Source organism: Drosophila elegans, unplaced genomic scaffold (assembly GCF_018152505.1).
Source record: "Drosophila elegans isolate 14027-0461.03 unplaced genomic scaffold, ASM1815250v1 contig_183, whole genome shotgun sequence".
Taxonomy (NCBI): Eukaryota; Metazoa; Arthropoda; class Insecta; order Diptera; family Drosophilidae; genus Drosophila; species Drosophila elegans.
In genome coordinates this window covers 3,233,077-3,252,080 of record NW_024545550.1, presented here as the reverse complement: position 1 = coordinate 3,252,080, position 19,004 = coordinate 3,233,077, and the positions used below count along the sequence as shown (strand labels likewise).

Below are 19,004 nucleotides of genomic sequence, written 5' to 3'. Positions count from 1 at the left end.
CGTTAGCTCCCGGTCCAAGGTGCTTTGACCAAGGGGCCAACAAACCAAAATACAAAACATTGTCGTCTACCAAAGTTTAACAAAAACCTGCAGATTCGTCTGCCGGGGATTAAACGTGCCATCTGTGGTACAGTAGTCCCCCAAAATCACACAACCAGAAATAAGAACACTCCAAATTCGTTTTGCTCTTCTTCAACTTAACGCACTTATCATGAATTATCTTTATTAATAATAATTTCTTTCGTACGGTACAATAATTTTTCATATAAGTATTCTTCTCCTTGCCGTGTTTTAATACATTCAAATTTACACAAGTCCGGGGCTTTATTTAGCACTACGACAATAATTGATGTACAATATTTATAGTAGAGCTAGGTATATAGATTAATATGTACTGTATATATAGATTTAATGCTCGTATATATATAGTGGCGTAAACAAGTAGACTATACAATTAGGCTTGGTACTATGTATTTGGTTTCGGTTTCGGTTGCGTTTGCATTGCGAGGATTCGACTTCAATGGATAAGGTGGAGGAGGTGGGGGAGGGTAACTAATTTCTGGGGCCTCTTACTTGAGGGTCATGTAAACGTACGTATAAATCGACTTGCTATTTGTCGATCCTCGATTGGAACTTTTTTTTTTTGGTTGGCGGTGTACAAAATGGATACATATCTCCCAAAAATAAGGTTTAAAATGGAAAAATTCCTGCTTTGCTATGGGGAAATCTGCCACGTCGGGGACTACAAATCTTTCTAAACTCGACGGGCCATATCATAAGTATATTTCTATATTTGTCTTATTGTCTTCAACGTTCTGCCGTCCATCCTTTGCATTGACTTTGAGTACTTCGAAATTCCAAGTGTTTTGATTCAGTTGTCTGTTTTCAGATATCAGTGTTGTTGCTTCTGCTGCTTTTGCTTTTGCCTTTGCCTTACCGAAATAAGAGAAAGTTGGGGGATTGTATGAAAACCATTTTGCGGAAACCGAGTTTAATATATGGCGAGGAAAATTTTTATCCAGTGGAGTGAACTCAAGTGAACAATGGGGTGCCGCTTAACAACTAGTTAAATATTAGACGCTTTATGGTTTCCCTTCTTCGATAGAATCTTACAACCACTAAAACTATTCACAGCAGTTTATTTTTCTTGTTTTGTTTTTGTTTTTCTTTGTTTAACTCTGTCAGTGTGGGAAATACTCTTGAGTGGCTTGAACGGGGAAAATAGATTGAGTGGGTGATTCTTTTTGGAGGGGTAAGGATGAAGAGTCTTAACACCTAAGTCATTGAGGATATTATTTAGAATATCACACATTCCATGCATCTTTCTCTAACCAATATAATAAGTATAGGTATTTGTTTAACTCAACTAGAACTCGAATTGTTAATATTGTGTCTCAACGCTCTTAACCTGGTCGACATATCATTAAAGTGTGTAACTCTTTTTAGATTACATATGTATATTGTTTATAGTTTGGGTGAGTTCTACTTGAGCTCAAAATAAAAACGGCAGATATCTACTAAAACTAAATGTTGAGTTTAACTCGTTGGAAATGCGCTGGCTAAGTCGACTATAAAGCGTTTGCCATTGAAGAGTTTTCTCCGGGTGTGGCGGGAAATCTGGGAAGATTGAGGGGATGGGCGGGGGAGTGTGGCGTGGGAATCAGAAATACTTTCAGTTTGTGTGCTCGAGTGTCTAATGGTAAAGCTTTAAGCATTCCAACTAAATGCTACGTAATCGAATTTAAACTCTTAGCAACCCGTTTTTGATAATACCTATCATCCTGCGGCACATTGTACTCGTACATAGTTTGTTAAATTTAGTTTAGTTTGGGTTTAGTTCAGTTTGTGTTAAAATACGATTTAACAATTTTAGTTACGCACTCGAATGCAAATCTTCCGCCGTTAATTCGGGCAATTACTTAGATTAGATTTAAATTATGTTAAAATACTTAGAGTAAATATTTATAAATGTTTGCGCTCAGCTCGTCACGCTCTCACCTCACCGCTCGTCTCAGTTGAATTAGTATTTCACTTGCCATTTCGTTTCGGTTCGGCTCACACCTGGACCTGGACCTGTATCTGGACTTGTACCTGGACCTCTGCCTGTATCTGTGTCTTTATCTGTATCTGTATCTTTATCGGTTTCCGCATCTGTGTGGGCTGTGACTCTCCTAGACATCGTACGCATCCTTCTTGTTGTTGTTCTTTCTGCTTGTTGGCACATTTAGCGCGTTCGATTTCTTCATTGTTGTCGTCGTCGGACGCATCATCATCATCCGCATGGTCATGGGCTTGTCCTCCTCCTCGTCGTCGGAGAAGTCGCTCTGGGTCTTAACATGGCCGCCCAACGCAGGACCGCTGAAGTCGTTCTCATCGTCCTCGTCGTCCTGATTGGAAAGAGGGGGGAAACGGGTGAGGGGTGGCTTTAACATGTCAGGCAAATAAATGGGCGGACGGAGTCCTCTAGGAAATCAAGAACTGCTTACGAAATTATAGTACATAAATCAAATGAGCTGACACCACGCTGCGTATACTTGATATTCTACACAAGCTCAAGCGAAAGCTCTCTATACGGCCACTACATCGCCTTAAAAGCACAATTTTTAAATTATAACCACTAAAAGTCAAATGAAATGTATAATACATGATGTGTAAAGTAGATGTACATAACAGGGTCCGCCTGTTGTATGTAACTATTAAAACACAATCGATAGCATTATCAATACAACCGATGGTTTTGAAACAGAACGTCGGTAGCTTTGGCCTGCCATCAAAAAATTGCTATCGGAAAAAATCGGTACTTATGAGGTTTAAAAAAAACCGAAGTACTTTTCACTACATTTTTTAGAACCCTCTTTCTACTTGGGTTAAGAGCTAATTCAAGTTATTTACAAAATTATGCATAAAAAATGTTGAAATAAAATTTGAAAACCCGTTGCAAATTGGTTTTTCATTAAATTTGTTAAAATTGTGAATTAATTTCTTCTGATATTGAGCAATTTTCAATAGTATAGATATTATCGATGGTGGCCAGTACCGATGTTTAAGTAAGACATTTGAAACATACCAAAAAACATTAAACAAACAAACGAACAAACCAACCAACAAACAAAATGAAATGGTTAAAGTCATGGTTATCTGTCTGTTACTTTACCTGCAAATTAGCCACGATCAGCTGCCAATTGGGTTTCTATATATACCAAAGAACAGCCTATATCTATGTACATTCATTGCCCTACTCCTGCTGAGCCCTCAAGCGATTTTGCTAGTTCTTTCCCTAAACATAAGTTTTGTAAATAATTGTTCTGGCCTTGTCAGTTTTTGCTTTTTTGTTTTAAAAGAGCTATTTGCGATTGTTTGCTAGCTACGATTAATTGCTGTGCGTTGATTAGTTCTTAGTGGTATTGAGTACAGGTAATTGCTTGGTAGCCGTTGGATGAGCAGTTGGTTTCTACTTGAGTCGAGACATGTCCTTCGTATTTCGGTTTCTCAGGGTGTTCAGTGTTCGATGTTCGGTGTTCGGTGTTCTGTTTTTCTGGGACATGCAAAGGGCTTGAGTGAATTACGTTTAGAGCTATCCTAGGTTAAACTGGTTGTTTCTGATTTCTGATGTTTGATCTCTGGGGTTCTGGTTATTTAAAACTTGGCGCTGCACTTATGTTCGTATCCATGGCTTCGTTTTCGGTTCGTTCTAATTCTAAACATTGACCAATGAAAGTGGGCACGGGAGCAGAGGGAAAGAAGAGCAGAGATTTGTGTGATTAGCTTAAGTGTTTTCAGAGATGTGCAGGTGACTGGAGGAGGGTTTCTGGAGTGGGAGTAGCTTTTCTAGCCGGGACGAGGCACAACTTACTTCAAAGTCTCCAATTTGGAAGCGTGTCGCCGCTAGTGAATTCTGCGGTGGCATATCCGGACTCATATTCTGAACGACAATGGGCGTGAGTTTTTGATATATGTTATCGGTATTTAGATGTAAGCATTGTCAGATAGGAAAAACAAACGCAAGAGTGAGGAATGTATCGTTAGGTGAGAGAAAGACACAATTAGTCACACGTATAGACCAAAAGAGAGATGGGCGTAATCTTAGCCTAAGAACACAACGAATGGTACAAACTAAGCTCAAATCGAGATTGAATCGAAAGTCTTATCATCCGATTTAAGCAGGGATCTGCACTTACATCATCGTCATTGTCGATCATCTCCTTGGTGGAGGCGGTTGTCTCATTTCGTCGGATCGATCCCTGGTGGATGTCCAGATCGACCTTCAGGCACTGGAAGCTGCGCATCAGGAACACGATGGGCATGGGCAGGACTCCAGCCAGGATCATGGACAGGGCAATGCCCATCACCCAGTTGGGGTAGCTCTTCTGCTCAATCATACCCTGTGAATTCAAATAGAATGTAATTAAAGAAAAGATAAAGTATGTTGGATAATAAATATATGGGAGTTTGTAAAGAAATATTCCGGCTTTTAAAATCACTTACAAAGTGTTCGAAAAGTCTGTAACAATATATTTTAAATCCAAAAGTGTGCTTTTCTTTGCATACTTTTGAAGCCTTTCAACTAATTTTAAAACCCTTGTGATTTGTATTTTATTAAGTCACATATTCGTCTTACGATATTCCTAATTACTACTAAAATAAATAGTTATTTTATATTTTAACTTCTATAGGCATGTATGCATATCTTATTCAAAAAACAAATTATAAAAGAAGCTATTTTCTTTTTTGAAGTGTATGATTAATTCCCTGACTACTCACCAAATCGGCATTCCAAGCTCCATAAGTGGGGTTCTTGATGACCATAAAGACCACGGATGAGATCAAGATGCAGACCATGATGACGGGGCCAATGTACCGCCAAGTCCACTGCCAGTAGATACCAGGTCGGTAGCCGGTCATCTGGTATATGTCCTCAGTGAAGCTATGGGAAAACGGGTTTAGTGTGCCTCTCAACGCCACTTAGTGGTGAGCCTAAACTCACCGCTCGTGTCCGTAAATGAAGATCACGGCTATCATCTCCATGAGCGCCACCACCACGAGGCCAATGGTGCCGGCAAAAGAGTCGAACATCTTGAGCCAGTACTCCCCGGCACCTGTGCAGAAGATGAAACCGACAATGAAGCAGAAGAGACACACCACGCCAGTGACATGCTGTTTCTTAACCCGCTTGATAATGTCAATGTCGAAGAGGGTGCACAGCATGCCCTCCAGGATGCCGATCTGCGAGCCCAGTCCCAGCGACAGCAGCATCGTGAAGAAGAGCACGGCCCAGAACGGAGCTCCGGGCAGCTCCACGATGGCCTGGGTGAACACGATGAAGGCCAGCCCCGTGCCCTCGGCGGCCTGCATGGGCAAAAAGTTATTGTTATAATCCCCTCCAAAAAGATGCCTCGTCCAGACAGTACTCACATTGTCCAGTTCGTGGGCCAGACTGCATTCGCTCAATTGTAAACGGGTGAGCTCGGTTCCATTGAGCAGGCTCATGGCTTGTTCATACCCCTGGGTGTCGTTACTAGCCAGCAGTTTGTTCCTCACCAGGATGTCCGTATTGCTGGGGGGGGAAGGAGACAGAAGTAAAGAAGTAATCAATCAATGAACACCAGTTGAAATCGGTTCGAACCCGATGGTCTGGCAGTTCAAGCGCAATTGTGCATAACTCAACGTGGTCCGTTAATTGATGCAAATTGACAGACACGACCGCGATTCTATATATCGATTCGAATATCAATGGATGGGCGCAGATACACCCACCGAGCCGGCCACTCATTGATACGCAAATAGATACAAAGAGCTGTGCCGGTTACAACTGGTCAGTTGGTCAGCATATTGATGACCCACCTTGGCGCCAATGATGCGTACGACCCACTCCCTAACCCACTCCCATTCCCATTGACTCACCTGGCCACACAACGGTCCACATTGACGGTGGCCTTGAAGCCCAGAATGGCAAAGATGACCACGCTGGCATAGATGGCCGTGACTGCATTGCAAACGGACACCAGGAGCACATCCCGCACGCAGTTGTTCTTCGGAGTGTTGTAGCTTCCGAAGGCGATTAGAGAGCCGAAGGCCAGGCCAAAGGAGTAGAAGACCTGCGTGGCTGCATCCAACCAGACTGTGGGCTCCAGCAGTTTCTCCACCTTCGGCGTGTACATGTGCATCAGGCCAGCTCCGGCCCCTCTCAAGGTAATCCCCCGAATGAAGAAGATGGTCAGCACAATGTAGGGGAACAGCGAGGTGAAGTAGACCACCTTGCCGGAGCTCTGGATGCCCTTCATTACGATGAAGAAGACAATGGTCCAGGACAACAGCAGGCAGAGCACGATCCACCACTTGAGGCCGCCGGGCTCATCCATGGACGGTGCCGCATCCAAAGTGGTGCGGTACCAGAAATACGTCGTCTCTGAGGATTTGGCACACTCCTCGAGCTCAAAGCCTGTGCCATTCAGGGGACAAGTGGACCACGGCAGCGGATACTAAACAGAGAACGTATTAATTATGCTGATTTGTCGTTTAGTCGAATCGAATCTCTGACTCACCCGAAAACTATTGAAGAGGTAGAAGAACACCCACGTGATAATCACGTTGTAGTAGAGAGCCACAAACAGCGTCACTATGCACGAAGAGATGCCGATGCCACCCAGCCAGGGATGGATGGTGTTCCAAACACCCAAGGCACCCAATCGCATTCTCTGGCCAATTCCCAATTCGATAAGGAAAAGAGGTATGCCCTCCAATACCAACATAATCATGAAGGGTATCAGGAAAGCACCTGCAATGGGTATTTAAATAATTATGAAATTAAATAATATTATCACTACTCTAATCTTATCTTAAATATAAACAACTATTATATTTTTAAAACATTTCAAATATATAATATTTTCTCTAATGTTTATCTATTGTATTTAAGGTTGTCAACTTATTAGAACCAGTTTGGTAAGCAAATAAGAATGATAAAGAATGAAAGCCATTCAAAGAAATTCATTTAAACCTTTTTAAATGGCCATACAAAATGAATAAAGACAAGAGCAGAGAACATAAACATAGTTACTAATTTTCTGCTTGCAAAGGTTTAATGACAGGTGACGTGACACAAAATCAATCCAAAGCTAGCCGGAAATTTGCATTTCTGGCCTGGTCGGGAAATATCTGGTTGGACAAATAGATCAAAAGAGTATTCGAACTTCGATGGCTAGTCATGCTGTCAATTGTAATTGAATTAAAACCAGGGTGGGGTTAAATCGCCATTAGAAATGTGCGTGCTCTCGGTTGCCACCCCTATCCACCCACCCAACCACCACCCATCTGCGCCCACTGCTCCGCCCAAGGCCATCAATTGGGCCCTTCCGCCGTCGAAAGCCAGGCAATTAGTGCACATTAAATCCCATAATGTTGTTGTCAAAGCTGTGCACCTGATTAGCTGCAGTTCGTTGGCCAACTGATATTGGATATGACACATGTCGTGGGCCGCGGGGGGCGTGGCGGGGGTCTACCCAATTTAGCGTTATCGCTCAGGTGACCCGAGCAGTCAAACAGACATTGATTGAAAAATACTGCTCCAGTTGGCGCTTTTTGCACCGGTAATCCGAGGCTTAGCGTAAAATTCCAAGCAAACTCACTGAGGGTAGGCAAAGTTACAATAATCGTAATGTACTCGGAACAATTGCATATTTAAATTGCTCGCATATGAAAATAGTTTTTTTCATAAATTACATAAACTATTACCTCTATCTATGTATGCCAATTCTTAAAAGATTTTGAATAGTAATGTAGTACATGCATTTGTAGTAGTAATGCATGTTAAAAAAAGCTATCTTTAGTAAATACAATTTTTTTTGGATAATGTGAAAGTAATATTTACATTCCATAATTTCTGATATTGTGATGATTTCGTAAAGATTGAAGTTGCTGTAAGTGGCTGATAGTGTACATATTTTATTCAGAGCTTGGTACTCACCGCCTCCGTTCTGTTGGCACAGGTAGGGAAACCGCCAGATGTTTCCCAGGCCCACCGAGTAGCCGATGATGCTGAGGAAGAACTGCATCTTGCCGCTCCAGGCGGCGCGTTCGGGCTCATTGCCCGGAATGTCCACCGACTGCACGGAGTTGCGCTGCGGGGCAGTGAGGACGATGGTCACCCCGTGGGTTCCGTCGCCCCGGGCCCGTGTGTTCAGTGGGGCCATCTCGTGGCCGTTGCGCGGCGCATCGATGATTTTGGTGGCAGCCATCAACGTGCGGATTGCCCTGGCGAAGTGTCCGTGGTTACCGTCTGCGGAAAAGCAAAGTGGAGCAGCCGGTTAGGAAATGGCAGTAGTGCAGGCAGGACTCGCCCCAGACCCGCTGTTTGATCGATACTCCTCGAGTATCCTTGTGTGCGAGTGTGTGGGCTTGTTTGCCCATTTGTGTGGCGGCTCGTCCTTGAGACCGCTTCTAGTGGCTGCTAACTCAATTTGTGTCCTAATTGTTTGCCATTAGGCGGGTTCTCCGCTGGTTAATGGAAACTTTTCACCCACGCTTACCCCTGTCAACTTTCGTAATTTTATTACTATGCAAATTTCGTGTAGTGCCATGAGAAGTCACATACAACGTATGTTCATTAGTTTTCTGCATAATTTATTCAGGATTCTTTATTGGTTGGCTAAAAATAAATACCTAAAAGGTTTATTTCTAGTGTATATCAATATGTAAAAAAGCAATAAAAAGGTTGTACCATAATAACAGCCTGACAAATAGGAACTTCATCGGAAGAAATATCGTTTTGAGCGAGTCGTATAAATATCCAGCAAAATAACAGGAAATCCTTGAACCCAGAAAACATTTAATATAAAGTTATTGCTTTAATATTAATCCCTCATAAATTCTTCCTCTGTATTTATTCAGTCACGTATGTTGGGGGTCAGAGTTTAATTAGACCCTTAGTTTTAGCAGTAAACAAACCAGAAGCTCCAAGGACTATTAAGGAGTCACTGAGTCGACCTCCCTCCCACCCACCACCTAACCGAAACGTGACTTCCTGAACCTTGTTGCTCGGTGTAGGGGAGAGCCAAAAATTTTGTTGACTACCGCAGAAGGTCGTTGTAAACTGAAAGAGCAACCAAAACGGAAAAAAGAGCAAAGTGAGGGGCGAAAAAAAGGGGGGCTACGTTACCCATGGTTCACCCTATTCTATGTGGTGGCCATTTACTTGGAGGCTCGTCCTCTGTTGCTGACGTAGTAAATTAGGGCTAGAAAGCCCTCTCCCCCTTCCCCTTCCGCAGCCCCCTCTGAAGAGAGAGCCATGGGTGTGTTGATTGGAACAGCAGCTGTCTAGCAAGAAGCAGCAATTCACCACGGAAAGAGAGAGAGAGAGAGAGAGAGAGAGAAGGGAAAGCTCTTCTGAGCTTTTGGCGTCCTGCCGCTTCATTGATGGACTTTTGAGGGAGGGATGGGTTTTACGGGGGACGAACACACCTTCACAAACACACTATATACATGCTTGGTCTATTCTTCTATATTTTGCGTATACGTAATGCGCTATGACGTCTTTTGATGGCTGCCTCATTTTCAATTGCGCTTCCCGAATGAAAACACCCAACCACCCATTGGTGTAAATATTTATCCAGCCACAAAATGTATCTCATAGATGCAAAAACCAGCTGCAATGGCTCTGATTAAATTGCATGGAATCGAGCAACAATCAAAGGACCGACAATATGCACTCTTCCGCATTTCCACCCGCTGAGCTGTGGCTTCGCCATCCGTCTCGGGAAAACTCGTCCACTGATTACACAATACGATTGCTGTTACGTAAACCAGTGTGTGAAAATATTAAAGTCCTGCGATTGTTTTGCTGCTGCTGTTGCTGTTTCTGTTTCTGCGTCGCAGTTTAATGGGTGGACGTGAATGTGAATGTGGATGTGGATGGATGGGTGTTCGCCTTCAATCACCGGCGTTTCTAAATAAAGCTCTGGCCAGGATATGGCCGTGGCCCTGTCATTGGGGTTGGGGCTAGCAAACTTGGCCCCCACAAAAGTGGTCTGAAACACAATGCTTAAATCGTAGGAAATTACTCAACGAGGGGTCAAGACTGCGGCTGATTGGCTGTGACAGGACCTAATTGAAGAATTGGCTTTCCTGATTATATAACGCCGGGTTTTTAGTGAAGAATACCCATCTGGATGGAATTTAAATGAATGGAAAAACACCGGGCAAAAAACAAAGCTACCCCAATCACACACACAAGGTAAACAAGCTTAAGTCCTGAGCAAGAAAAAAGGACAAACCCAACTGCGTCGTGGCAAAAATGTTAATCCAAAAATAAAAAAACAAAGTTCATCCCCTTTCAACTCGCGGATTAGGGGAATAGAAATGAAAAGCTTGTGCCCAGTTAAAGTGCCCTCGAAATAGCTCAAAAAAAGAGGGGCTGGCAAGTACTACATACGGAATAAAGTAAAAATAAAACAAGTAAGGGAATCTGATGACATGGCGTGTTGCAGGCTAAATCGATAAGACAGGCTTTGTGGGTAAGGTGGAAATCAGGGGGCGGGACAGCTGTCTTTTCCTATTCTGCATAAATCATGCAATTTGATTGCCAATGAAATACATTCTGTTTACGCAATCGATTTTGCACATTTTATTGGCTTTTTGTTTACGCTACGTCTCAATAAATTCACTGCGAATCGTTCACATATTTTCCTCTTGAATTTTAAATGCCAACTAATATTTGTGGCTATTTTCAGATCCACTCAAAATATAAACAGAGAGGTATTGCGCAATTTGGTTGTCGGCTGCCAATATGCAACTTTCGCCCTTTGCCTTTAGTAATTGATTTGGCCATCGTTTGGCGCCAACGCGAAAATTGCGCCGAAAATCTGCGAGGACACTCGACCTCCAAAAATCCAGTCAGAAACCACCCCCACTTCCGCTTCCGTCTGACCTTGATGTCCAGCCTTCTATGCATTCATGTTTGGGGGTAGTCGCCACTGTGGATTTCCAGCAGATAGGCGCCAGTCAGCTCAGGATGGTGCTGATTGGAGGCACTTTAAACTGACAATGGGATTCCCCCCTTATTGGTGTTGAATTACTTTCCCCTAAGCTCCCTATCCGGATTATTTACGCGTGCATAGCCTTGGTGAGCTGCTGCTCGGAGGAAGGATAGTTTATTTTGCAATAACATTATGTAAATAAACGCAGCTGATAGTAGCATTTTAAATAGAAAATAATTTCTAAGAGTTATGGTAAACTTTATTGAAGAAAAATGTTTTTGTAATAGTTAAGGTAAACTCTTAGAAACTATTTTATTTATTTTCAATATTTAATTTAATTTGTACGGTTCCTTTTATTTGCACCTACTTTAACGACTGACCTATATATAACTATAATTGTTCGCAAACAAAGTGCTGTGAACGTCGAACTAAAACTGTGAGCACAAAAGGTTCAAGGAAATGTAATTCACTTGGAAACATTTAAGCTACAATGCTTTTTCTTGCTTATTGTTTATTGTTTACTATTATTTATAAAACCAATTTATTATTTATTTGGTTTTCCTCGCAATGATGACTATTTCTTAGTGATAAAAGAAAGTATACAATGCAAACAACTAATAAAATATACCTTTTATTATTTACTAAAGGTAAACATATCAACTCCCCGACGTTGAAGGCTACACGGAAAAATAAATAACTTAAATGAATAATTTTGGAATACTTTAGTTCGATGTTTCTAAAACTTAAATAACCACTGGTGATAATATAATATATTTGTTGGAATAATTTTAAAAATTAAATATTACGAACTAAAAGCTATTAACTATAGGACGTGGTAATCCTAACAACAGAGAACAAAGCCAACCCTTTCCATCATATTTTATGTCTTTGTGTGACTTAACCTTTTTCCCAAGTTAGCGATCAATAAATGGCAAGTGTTTCACTCCCAATCCAACCCAAACCAACCTAACCCAAACACAACATTAATTTTTCATCAAACAATGTCCACTTGGCGAGATTCAGGCGGACACGTGCACTTGTCTGGCCGAGAAGATTGCCAAAATGCCAGTGTACCAGTTCCTTATATAGTACCATATACATTGTACATATCCAACTTTCGCTCTCACTCTAGAAAGAGATGGCATTAAAGGGAGAGAAAGAGAGAGAAGGGAGGAAACAAAATGCAATCAGACAGGCACAAAGTTCAATTTCTTGTGCTTCCCATTTTTTTTGGCACAGCATCAACTGTTGGCCTGTTGAGGTCGATGGGGAGGGTTGAGCTTTTGTGGCCCAAAACATCCCCTCGGCCAATGCCATTGCCAGCCCCAATGCAATTTATAAAATCTCCAAACGAATTCATTCTTCTCGTTTAATGTTTTTTGGGCACTTGTAATGCTTTTAGGAGATTTAAATTTAATAAATATATTAACCTTTTTTGCATCATGATGCGTAAATGAAAGCAAAATGAATGAAACATTTAAGAAAAAAGTACCAAAAATTTTAAGCTATAAAATGTATTTTAAATTAGAACGCTTAAAGTAAATATACATCAACAATTATTTTAAAAAATCGTTTTTAAACTTTTTTCTATGATTTAACCATTAGATTGGATAACATAAATAAGATAAACAATAACAAACTCAAATCGCTTTAGGGATCAAATTAAAAATTTCTGTTTACGCTGTACGCTCAGTCAAGTGATTAATCATTTGATAGTTTTCTTTGCCAAAATCTGATTTTCTTTTCCCATGCCCTTATAATGTACGTAACATATAAATATAGTAGTTTTATGTCAACGTGCAAAAGTTGAATGTTTGGCAGACTTGTAGAGTTTTGTTGATTTTTGGAATGCGAATTCGCTTAGAATGCGCAAAAATGCAGATTTCCATTGGCGTTAAGGGCACGATACAAATGAAATTAACATAAAGCTAAGTTCACTGTTTTCACTGAAATCCACGTGCATCCCCAACCTCGACTTTTATGACAGGAAAAAGAAGAAGAGTTTCGGGGATAGAGAGAGCCAGAAATACTGGGAGAGAGAGGAAGAGAGAGAGAAAAGGATAGGGAAGAAGTCCTTTGTGTGTGTGCGTGTGATGGTGGGCAGGACACGTCAGGCAGAAAGTTTCGCCTGGCTTTTTTTTTATTCCGTACCAAAGTTTAACTTGGCTGTGAGACTCGAAATTCCAGGCTGCTCTAAGGCCGACTTTTTTTTACACAAACTCGCGCGCTTTGTGAAATTCACAGATTTTCCTCGGTTTCTGCTTTAATACTGCTAAACGCTCGATATCAATTTCGTTCGACGAATTCTGGCGTTTTTTTTCACACGGAGTTTTGCTCGATTTTCACGACCGTTGATTTGTGCTTTCCGTTGTAAACTGAATCTAAATCGCTTGGCGCCGCGCGAAGCTTGCGAATTGGCGTGGTGGCTTTGCATGGGTGGTGAATAAACCACCACCAGCGCAGGCACAACCCCTACACGTACACACACACACACATCGACTGACGCAGGACTCTGCATGGAAATTTTTCGACTGGCAGCGGGCTTAAATTGGGCAAAGCTTCACTTTCATTGATTCCCGTACGCGGAAAGGAGGCCAAAAGCTGCAGGAGCACGTGGCTTTTCGGGGGTTGAAAGTTCAAATGCCGCCGCTATCGCCTGTTGGTGGTGACTGACAAGGGATGGGAGAGAGAGACAGTGAGAGCGAGAGAGCAGCAAAAGGAGCAGGATTAAAAATTTTAACAAAATTGTACTAAGAAATTAAGGAACAGGATTATAAAACCTAAGCATGTATTTAACAACATTTATGTTGAAGATATTCTTATAATGTTAAACTCAATTATTTAAATAAAATAAAATATAATATATTTATATAATATATATAATATATACTAAGTAAAATAAATTTGACTTTTAAAAAAGCCGCCCAGACTTTATAAAAATAATATTGCCGCCTTTCAGGCTCACAACTGCTACTTCCCGCTAGATGGCGCTCGTATTATGTGTGACCACAGCACTGAAGTATATCGGTATATGCACTAAGAAATCGATAGGCACACCACCATTAAGGCGCTCTTTTTAAAATAAAAGGAAATAATTTTGAAAATTCCTGTTGCCTAAAAGTTTATAATAAATATATATATAAACATGTATATTAAATATTTCACGTTCTTATGACGTATTAATATAATTTTATAACTTAATAAATAGTTTCTGGATACAGTTTAAATATAGAATGGAAAACTTTTTATGAATTTATAATTAATTAAACAAATACAGTAATTCAAATTCATTATAGTAATTCAAATTACTATATGTAAAATTGTATATATATATATGTATATATATTGTTTCTGAATAAATTATGGTTTTATTACTTGCTTAAAACATAAATTCACATTTTTCATGTACACGAGCCGGGTGTGTTATAACCAAAATCCTTAAATGGAATGATATTAAGTCAAATAAATTTGCCTATTAAAATGAAAAGGCTTCAAAAATCTGAGTGAACCTGACAAAAATGTTAAGGACTTGTCCCTGACTCCGAAAAGGTTAAATATGTTTCCCTTGTACACAAACTCGTAATTTTGTTTCGTGGCCAAAAAAGAAAAACAATGGCAGCCTCGCGAACAACAGAGCCCGACTTCTTGCCCTGAAAAAACCAAATCACAAATATTGTTTGACCCTCATTATGTTTGAAATTTGCTTTCCCAGGCCCGGCAAGCGAACACGAAAACATTAAAGATAGGATGTGAACAAAAGAGCTGGTACACTTTTGATACACCGAAGCTTATATTACTCTTCCTGGAAAGTTGTATAAATTCATAAACATAACCAAAAAAAAAAAACCTTTTTTATCGCTTTTAAAAATTATTTGAAAGTGTTTTAAATATAGCTTTCAGTCCTTCATTAATAGTGCACATATATTAATTTAGGCTTAGGTAGAACAACTCGTTCTACTCAAAATGTCCTTTTTAAGTCACTTAACACTCACCAAAAGAAACCTTTGAGTTGCACAGGTTGGAGTACTTTGAGGGCCTTGTTTATGTTGGAGTTAGACCCCCATTGACTCTATGGAGAGTATCCTTTTCAAGAGTCCAAAAGGAAAATACAGCTAAACGCACCATAAGAGGGTCGAACAAGAGGGAAAACAGAAAACAAGGATGGCCTGTAACTAAGTAAGATGTGTACAAAGTTAGTTTTCCTTTCCTTGTTCGCTTTCCCTTTTTTTTCTTGTCCTGCTCGTAAACTCATTTGCCTGGCACGCTGACAAGAAAACGGGGCCAAAAACAACCGGCGGCAAGTTTACAGAAAATACAGTTGAGTAAACATCCTTGGCGGCCCGTGGGCAACCAGAAAATGAGGCTCCAGCCCCAATAAAATAATACAATTTAATATAAGCGTCATTGTTGCTGTTTCTGATTCAGTGGTGGGTCTTCCAGTCTCATTGAATTTTCCGTACAATATTTTTGCTTCACATCGACACGCAGCGCGAATAATACGCCTGAGCGTATGCAATGAAAAATTCAACTTTCCCATAATCTGAAAAAACTTGCGCACGCACGAAGGTAAACAAATTTGCACGGCCACGGCTGAAGGTAAATGAAAATGTACTAAAACTGAGGCACAACGCTTAGAAAATTATGCTAAAATAAACAGGGCTAACAAAAAGTGAATGAAAATCAAGCACACCGAAAGAAAACGTTACCAATCAATGCACTAAGAGTTTTAAATCATATTTTTCAATAAAGCAGAAACCGGCAAAATCTTTTGATTTTAGTTTAAATGTGTTTTGGATCATTTGGCCGTATAAAACACAAATTCTTGTTCTTATTTTCTAGGGCTTAACCTACATCACATTACACGTTTTGTTCACGCCTTTCACGAAGTATTTAAAATGCAGTGGGCATTTAAAATGATTTCAAATCGCAAGAGCCTTACATTACACCTCAGATTAATGAGATGTTTTTTGTCAGTGCATTTACAAAGTAAAATGTGCGATAAAAACAAATGCGTCTTCTTTTCGGGCATCTTCTTGTGCCCCTCCTCGTCATAGTGATTATCCATAATCCCCCGAAAAAATGCGTCCGTGTTGCTGGCTGTGGATTGAATGACTAAAGACAAAGTTTTCCCTCGCCCGGAAGATAAATGCGGGCACTGCTGCTCCTGCCCGTTCTCCTGCCCCGCAGCGATGTCCTCGAAATAAGGACACCCTCTCCATTACGCACCATTCCACCCAACCACCCACAATTCCACCTGCCAGATATCATACCTGTCTAGGACGAGATTCAAGCGTTAATATTTTTAGCTGCGCTGCGAATTTGTAGTCTGGCAGCGATAAAGCATCTTTTCGGTGACAATGAATCGGGGATAAAGCATTTTACGTGCCACCGGCTGCCAAATAAAGTGCTCTCCTTACCCACTTGGTTGGTGCGGGTTGTTTTTTCAGCCACGTCGCTGATTTCGCATAAATTATGCAAGTACATTTTACCCGAGAGTGTAACATGCAGGCGACCGAATACGAGCAGCGACCAAAGGACCAAGAGTCGTCCTCTAATTCCGGCTAACAAATTACAAATGTGCTTTTTATGCAGTGAAAACATGGCAATTGTGGATGGGGACTGGTGGCTCCAAATTTTGCTTTGTTTTTCGTGGACAAAATGAAGTACTTTTCCAAATATATTATTTGCCAAAATTGTGTGTGCAATTTACAATACCAGAAATAGAAAATTAAATTATTTTACCAAAATCAAATTTTTAACCAAATCCTGCACTTAAAAACGCACAACTTAATATATAAACTTATACTTACTTTTTATATAGTAAAACAAAAAAAAACAAATAACATATTAAAAGAAGTTTGAGTAAATTAATCCTCAAAGAAAGATTTTAAAACAAAGTTTAAGTTGTTACCCGTTAGACCCTTAAAATAAAACATTTCCTTCCTTACTTTTAAACACCTTAATACGAGGTTTCTGAAACATTCTCACCCATTTATTTCTGTAAACAAAAATCCCCAATATATACATTTTCTGTGGGAAAAAGGCATACGAGAAACGGACCGCAAACCCACAAGAAAGCATACAAAGCCAAAACGAAATTAGTTTTGTTAGCCAAGCGAAGTGTATTAATGAATTTCCATTCCACCTGTGGGCAGGCCACCGACATTCGGTTCGGATCGAATAAAAGCCATTTCGAGGTGCATTTGACTGGAAGACCGCAAGCCCAATTCCTCATATTCCGCAGCAGGCGAGCCCCACCTTCCACTGAGTCACTGAATCCACTGAATCCAGCCACCACCGAACCACCCACTGGGCTCTTTTGGTTGTGACAGGTGCACCTGCTCCTGACCTGACCCATGGCAACAGGTTGCAGGCGAGGTTGGCCAGTGGCCGGCCTCTGGTTGACTGGCCAACTGGCCAACTGGCCAACTGGCTATTGCCCCTGACACATTTTGTGGCACATTGTCTCTGGCTGCGGAAATATTCCCTTGCATGCGGGATAAAATAAACCCATCTCCTTAAAGGCCAGGACAAACTTTACTTTGCCTGTCATAAACATGCAGTTTTATGGCGGTTCCGCTGACTTTCCTTTGCCACGTATTTTATGACCCTTTTTATGTAGTAACTGCCAACGATTTTTTAAGGGTTTTCATTTCATTATTGTTTCATAGATTGCAGGACGAACCTATTTATCGACATTAAGTGTGGGCTTATAAATGTCTCACACTTTAAAACTCAAACTTACATTTTTCACACTACATTTTGTGTTAGTCTGGATCAAATTCAGTAATAAAATCCAAAAAAAAAATGTAGATGGTTTGTCGTGTATCAATGATAATACGCAGCCTTAGTTGTAAAATAAATGTTATATTTATGCAATAGGTTTTGCGAATTGATCACGTTCGCTGGTGGTTATAAGAGCACGGATTCGGTTGAGTTTTGGTTTTAAAACGCATTTGCAGCTCTAATGATAAACAGCAAAATCGACAAATGCTCCTGTCTTAATATAATTTTGTTTAATATTTTTACCAGACAGGCAAGGGCAATTTTCCGGGATATTCTCCTACGAATATAAAGTACTAATCTAGTAATTTGTAAGCAACACTACGAATAAGTAAATGCTTAAATGAATACCCAGGAGTAGCAGTCATCCCAGCGATTATCCGATTCCAATGGGCAATAGGACCTCAAGGCCATAACAACACTCGTCAAAATGAATTGACTCCTGTCTCTTTACACCTGCCATTGTGTGCTAATTTGCAACGGTTGTGTAATTTTGCGGGGCATTTTGTAGGTATTTGTACCCTTGTTGGGTCTATCGATGGATTCGGTAGGATTAAGGGTATGTCGAAAACCTATTCATATCCTGACTGGATCCGGATTGGTCTGGCATGTAGTTATGCAAATTACACGCCTACACACATGACTGCTCGTGCGTTATCAACGGGTATGGAGGGGATCTGGATCCAAAGCAAACGTTTTGAATGGTTTTAATAACTTTACACACTCACGCACACGCACACACACGCACGCAGCCACCTGGCGAGTACAACAATAACAACGAGTGCGTATAACAATGGGTTTTAGTAATGCGAGCTGTATGAATATTCACGAGAGTGTGTATGTGTGTGTGTGAAAGCCCTTGAACATACCTCAAATACCGACATAGCCGAAAATTAAATCCCCCTACTTCCTATATGTACACACACACATGGACTGGCCAAATTAAAGCTAACGAGAATAAGACAAAGTGAAATAGGAATTCATTACTGAGCTTCCCTAGTTGGGCAGCCAAAAAACAGTTTACATTTAAAGTTGCTGTACAACGAAAAAATCAATTTTAACTGGTAAGCTGATTTACATAAGTCAGTGCACAATACATTTATGTTCCAGCTTTAAGTTTTCAACCACATAAGTTAAATGTACATACTTATTTTATGAACTATAGATATTTGTTCTTGGATCCATCATTATCTTTAATCATTAAAAAAAATCTTTAAAAACTCTGAATTTTATGCACATATATTTAACAGA

General features: G+C 40.5%; 1 protein-coding gene across 2 annotated transcripts; it reads right to left on the bottom strand.

Moving 5' to 3' along the window:
• Nucleotides 1-176: 176 nt before the first annotated feature.
• LOC108138936 (sodium-dependent neutral amino acid transporter B(0)AT3) lies at nt 177-13,331 on the bottom strand. 2 transcript variants are annotated; one of them, XR_001774152.1, is made up of 11 exons: nt 13,122-13,331; nt 7,964-8,275; nt 6,543-6,775; nt 5,902-6,479; nt 5,413-5,554; nt 4,985-5,346; nt 4,762-4,924; nt 4,179-4,382; nt 3,854-3,922; nt 3,155-3,697; nt 2,300-2,387 (listed from the first exon to the last, which is right to left on the bottom strand). XR_001774152.1 is itself a non-coding variant. In XM_017261515.2 (9 exons), exons 2-9 carry the CDS (start codon nt 8,232-8,234, stop codon nt 2,172-2,174), a joined length of 2,169 nt encoding a protein of 722 aa, XP_017117004.1. In that variant the 5' UTR covers nt 8,235-8,275; nt 13,122-13,331; the 3' UTR covers nt 177-2,171. The 2 variants fall into 2 exon arrangements, 1 of the variants encoding a protein (XP_017117004.1); XM_017261515.2 differs by lacking the exons at nt 3,155-3,697; nt 3,854-3,922 and having other exon boundaries at nt 177-2,387.
• Between the last annotated feature and the right edge of the window lie 5,673 nt (nt 13,332-19,004).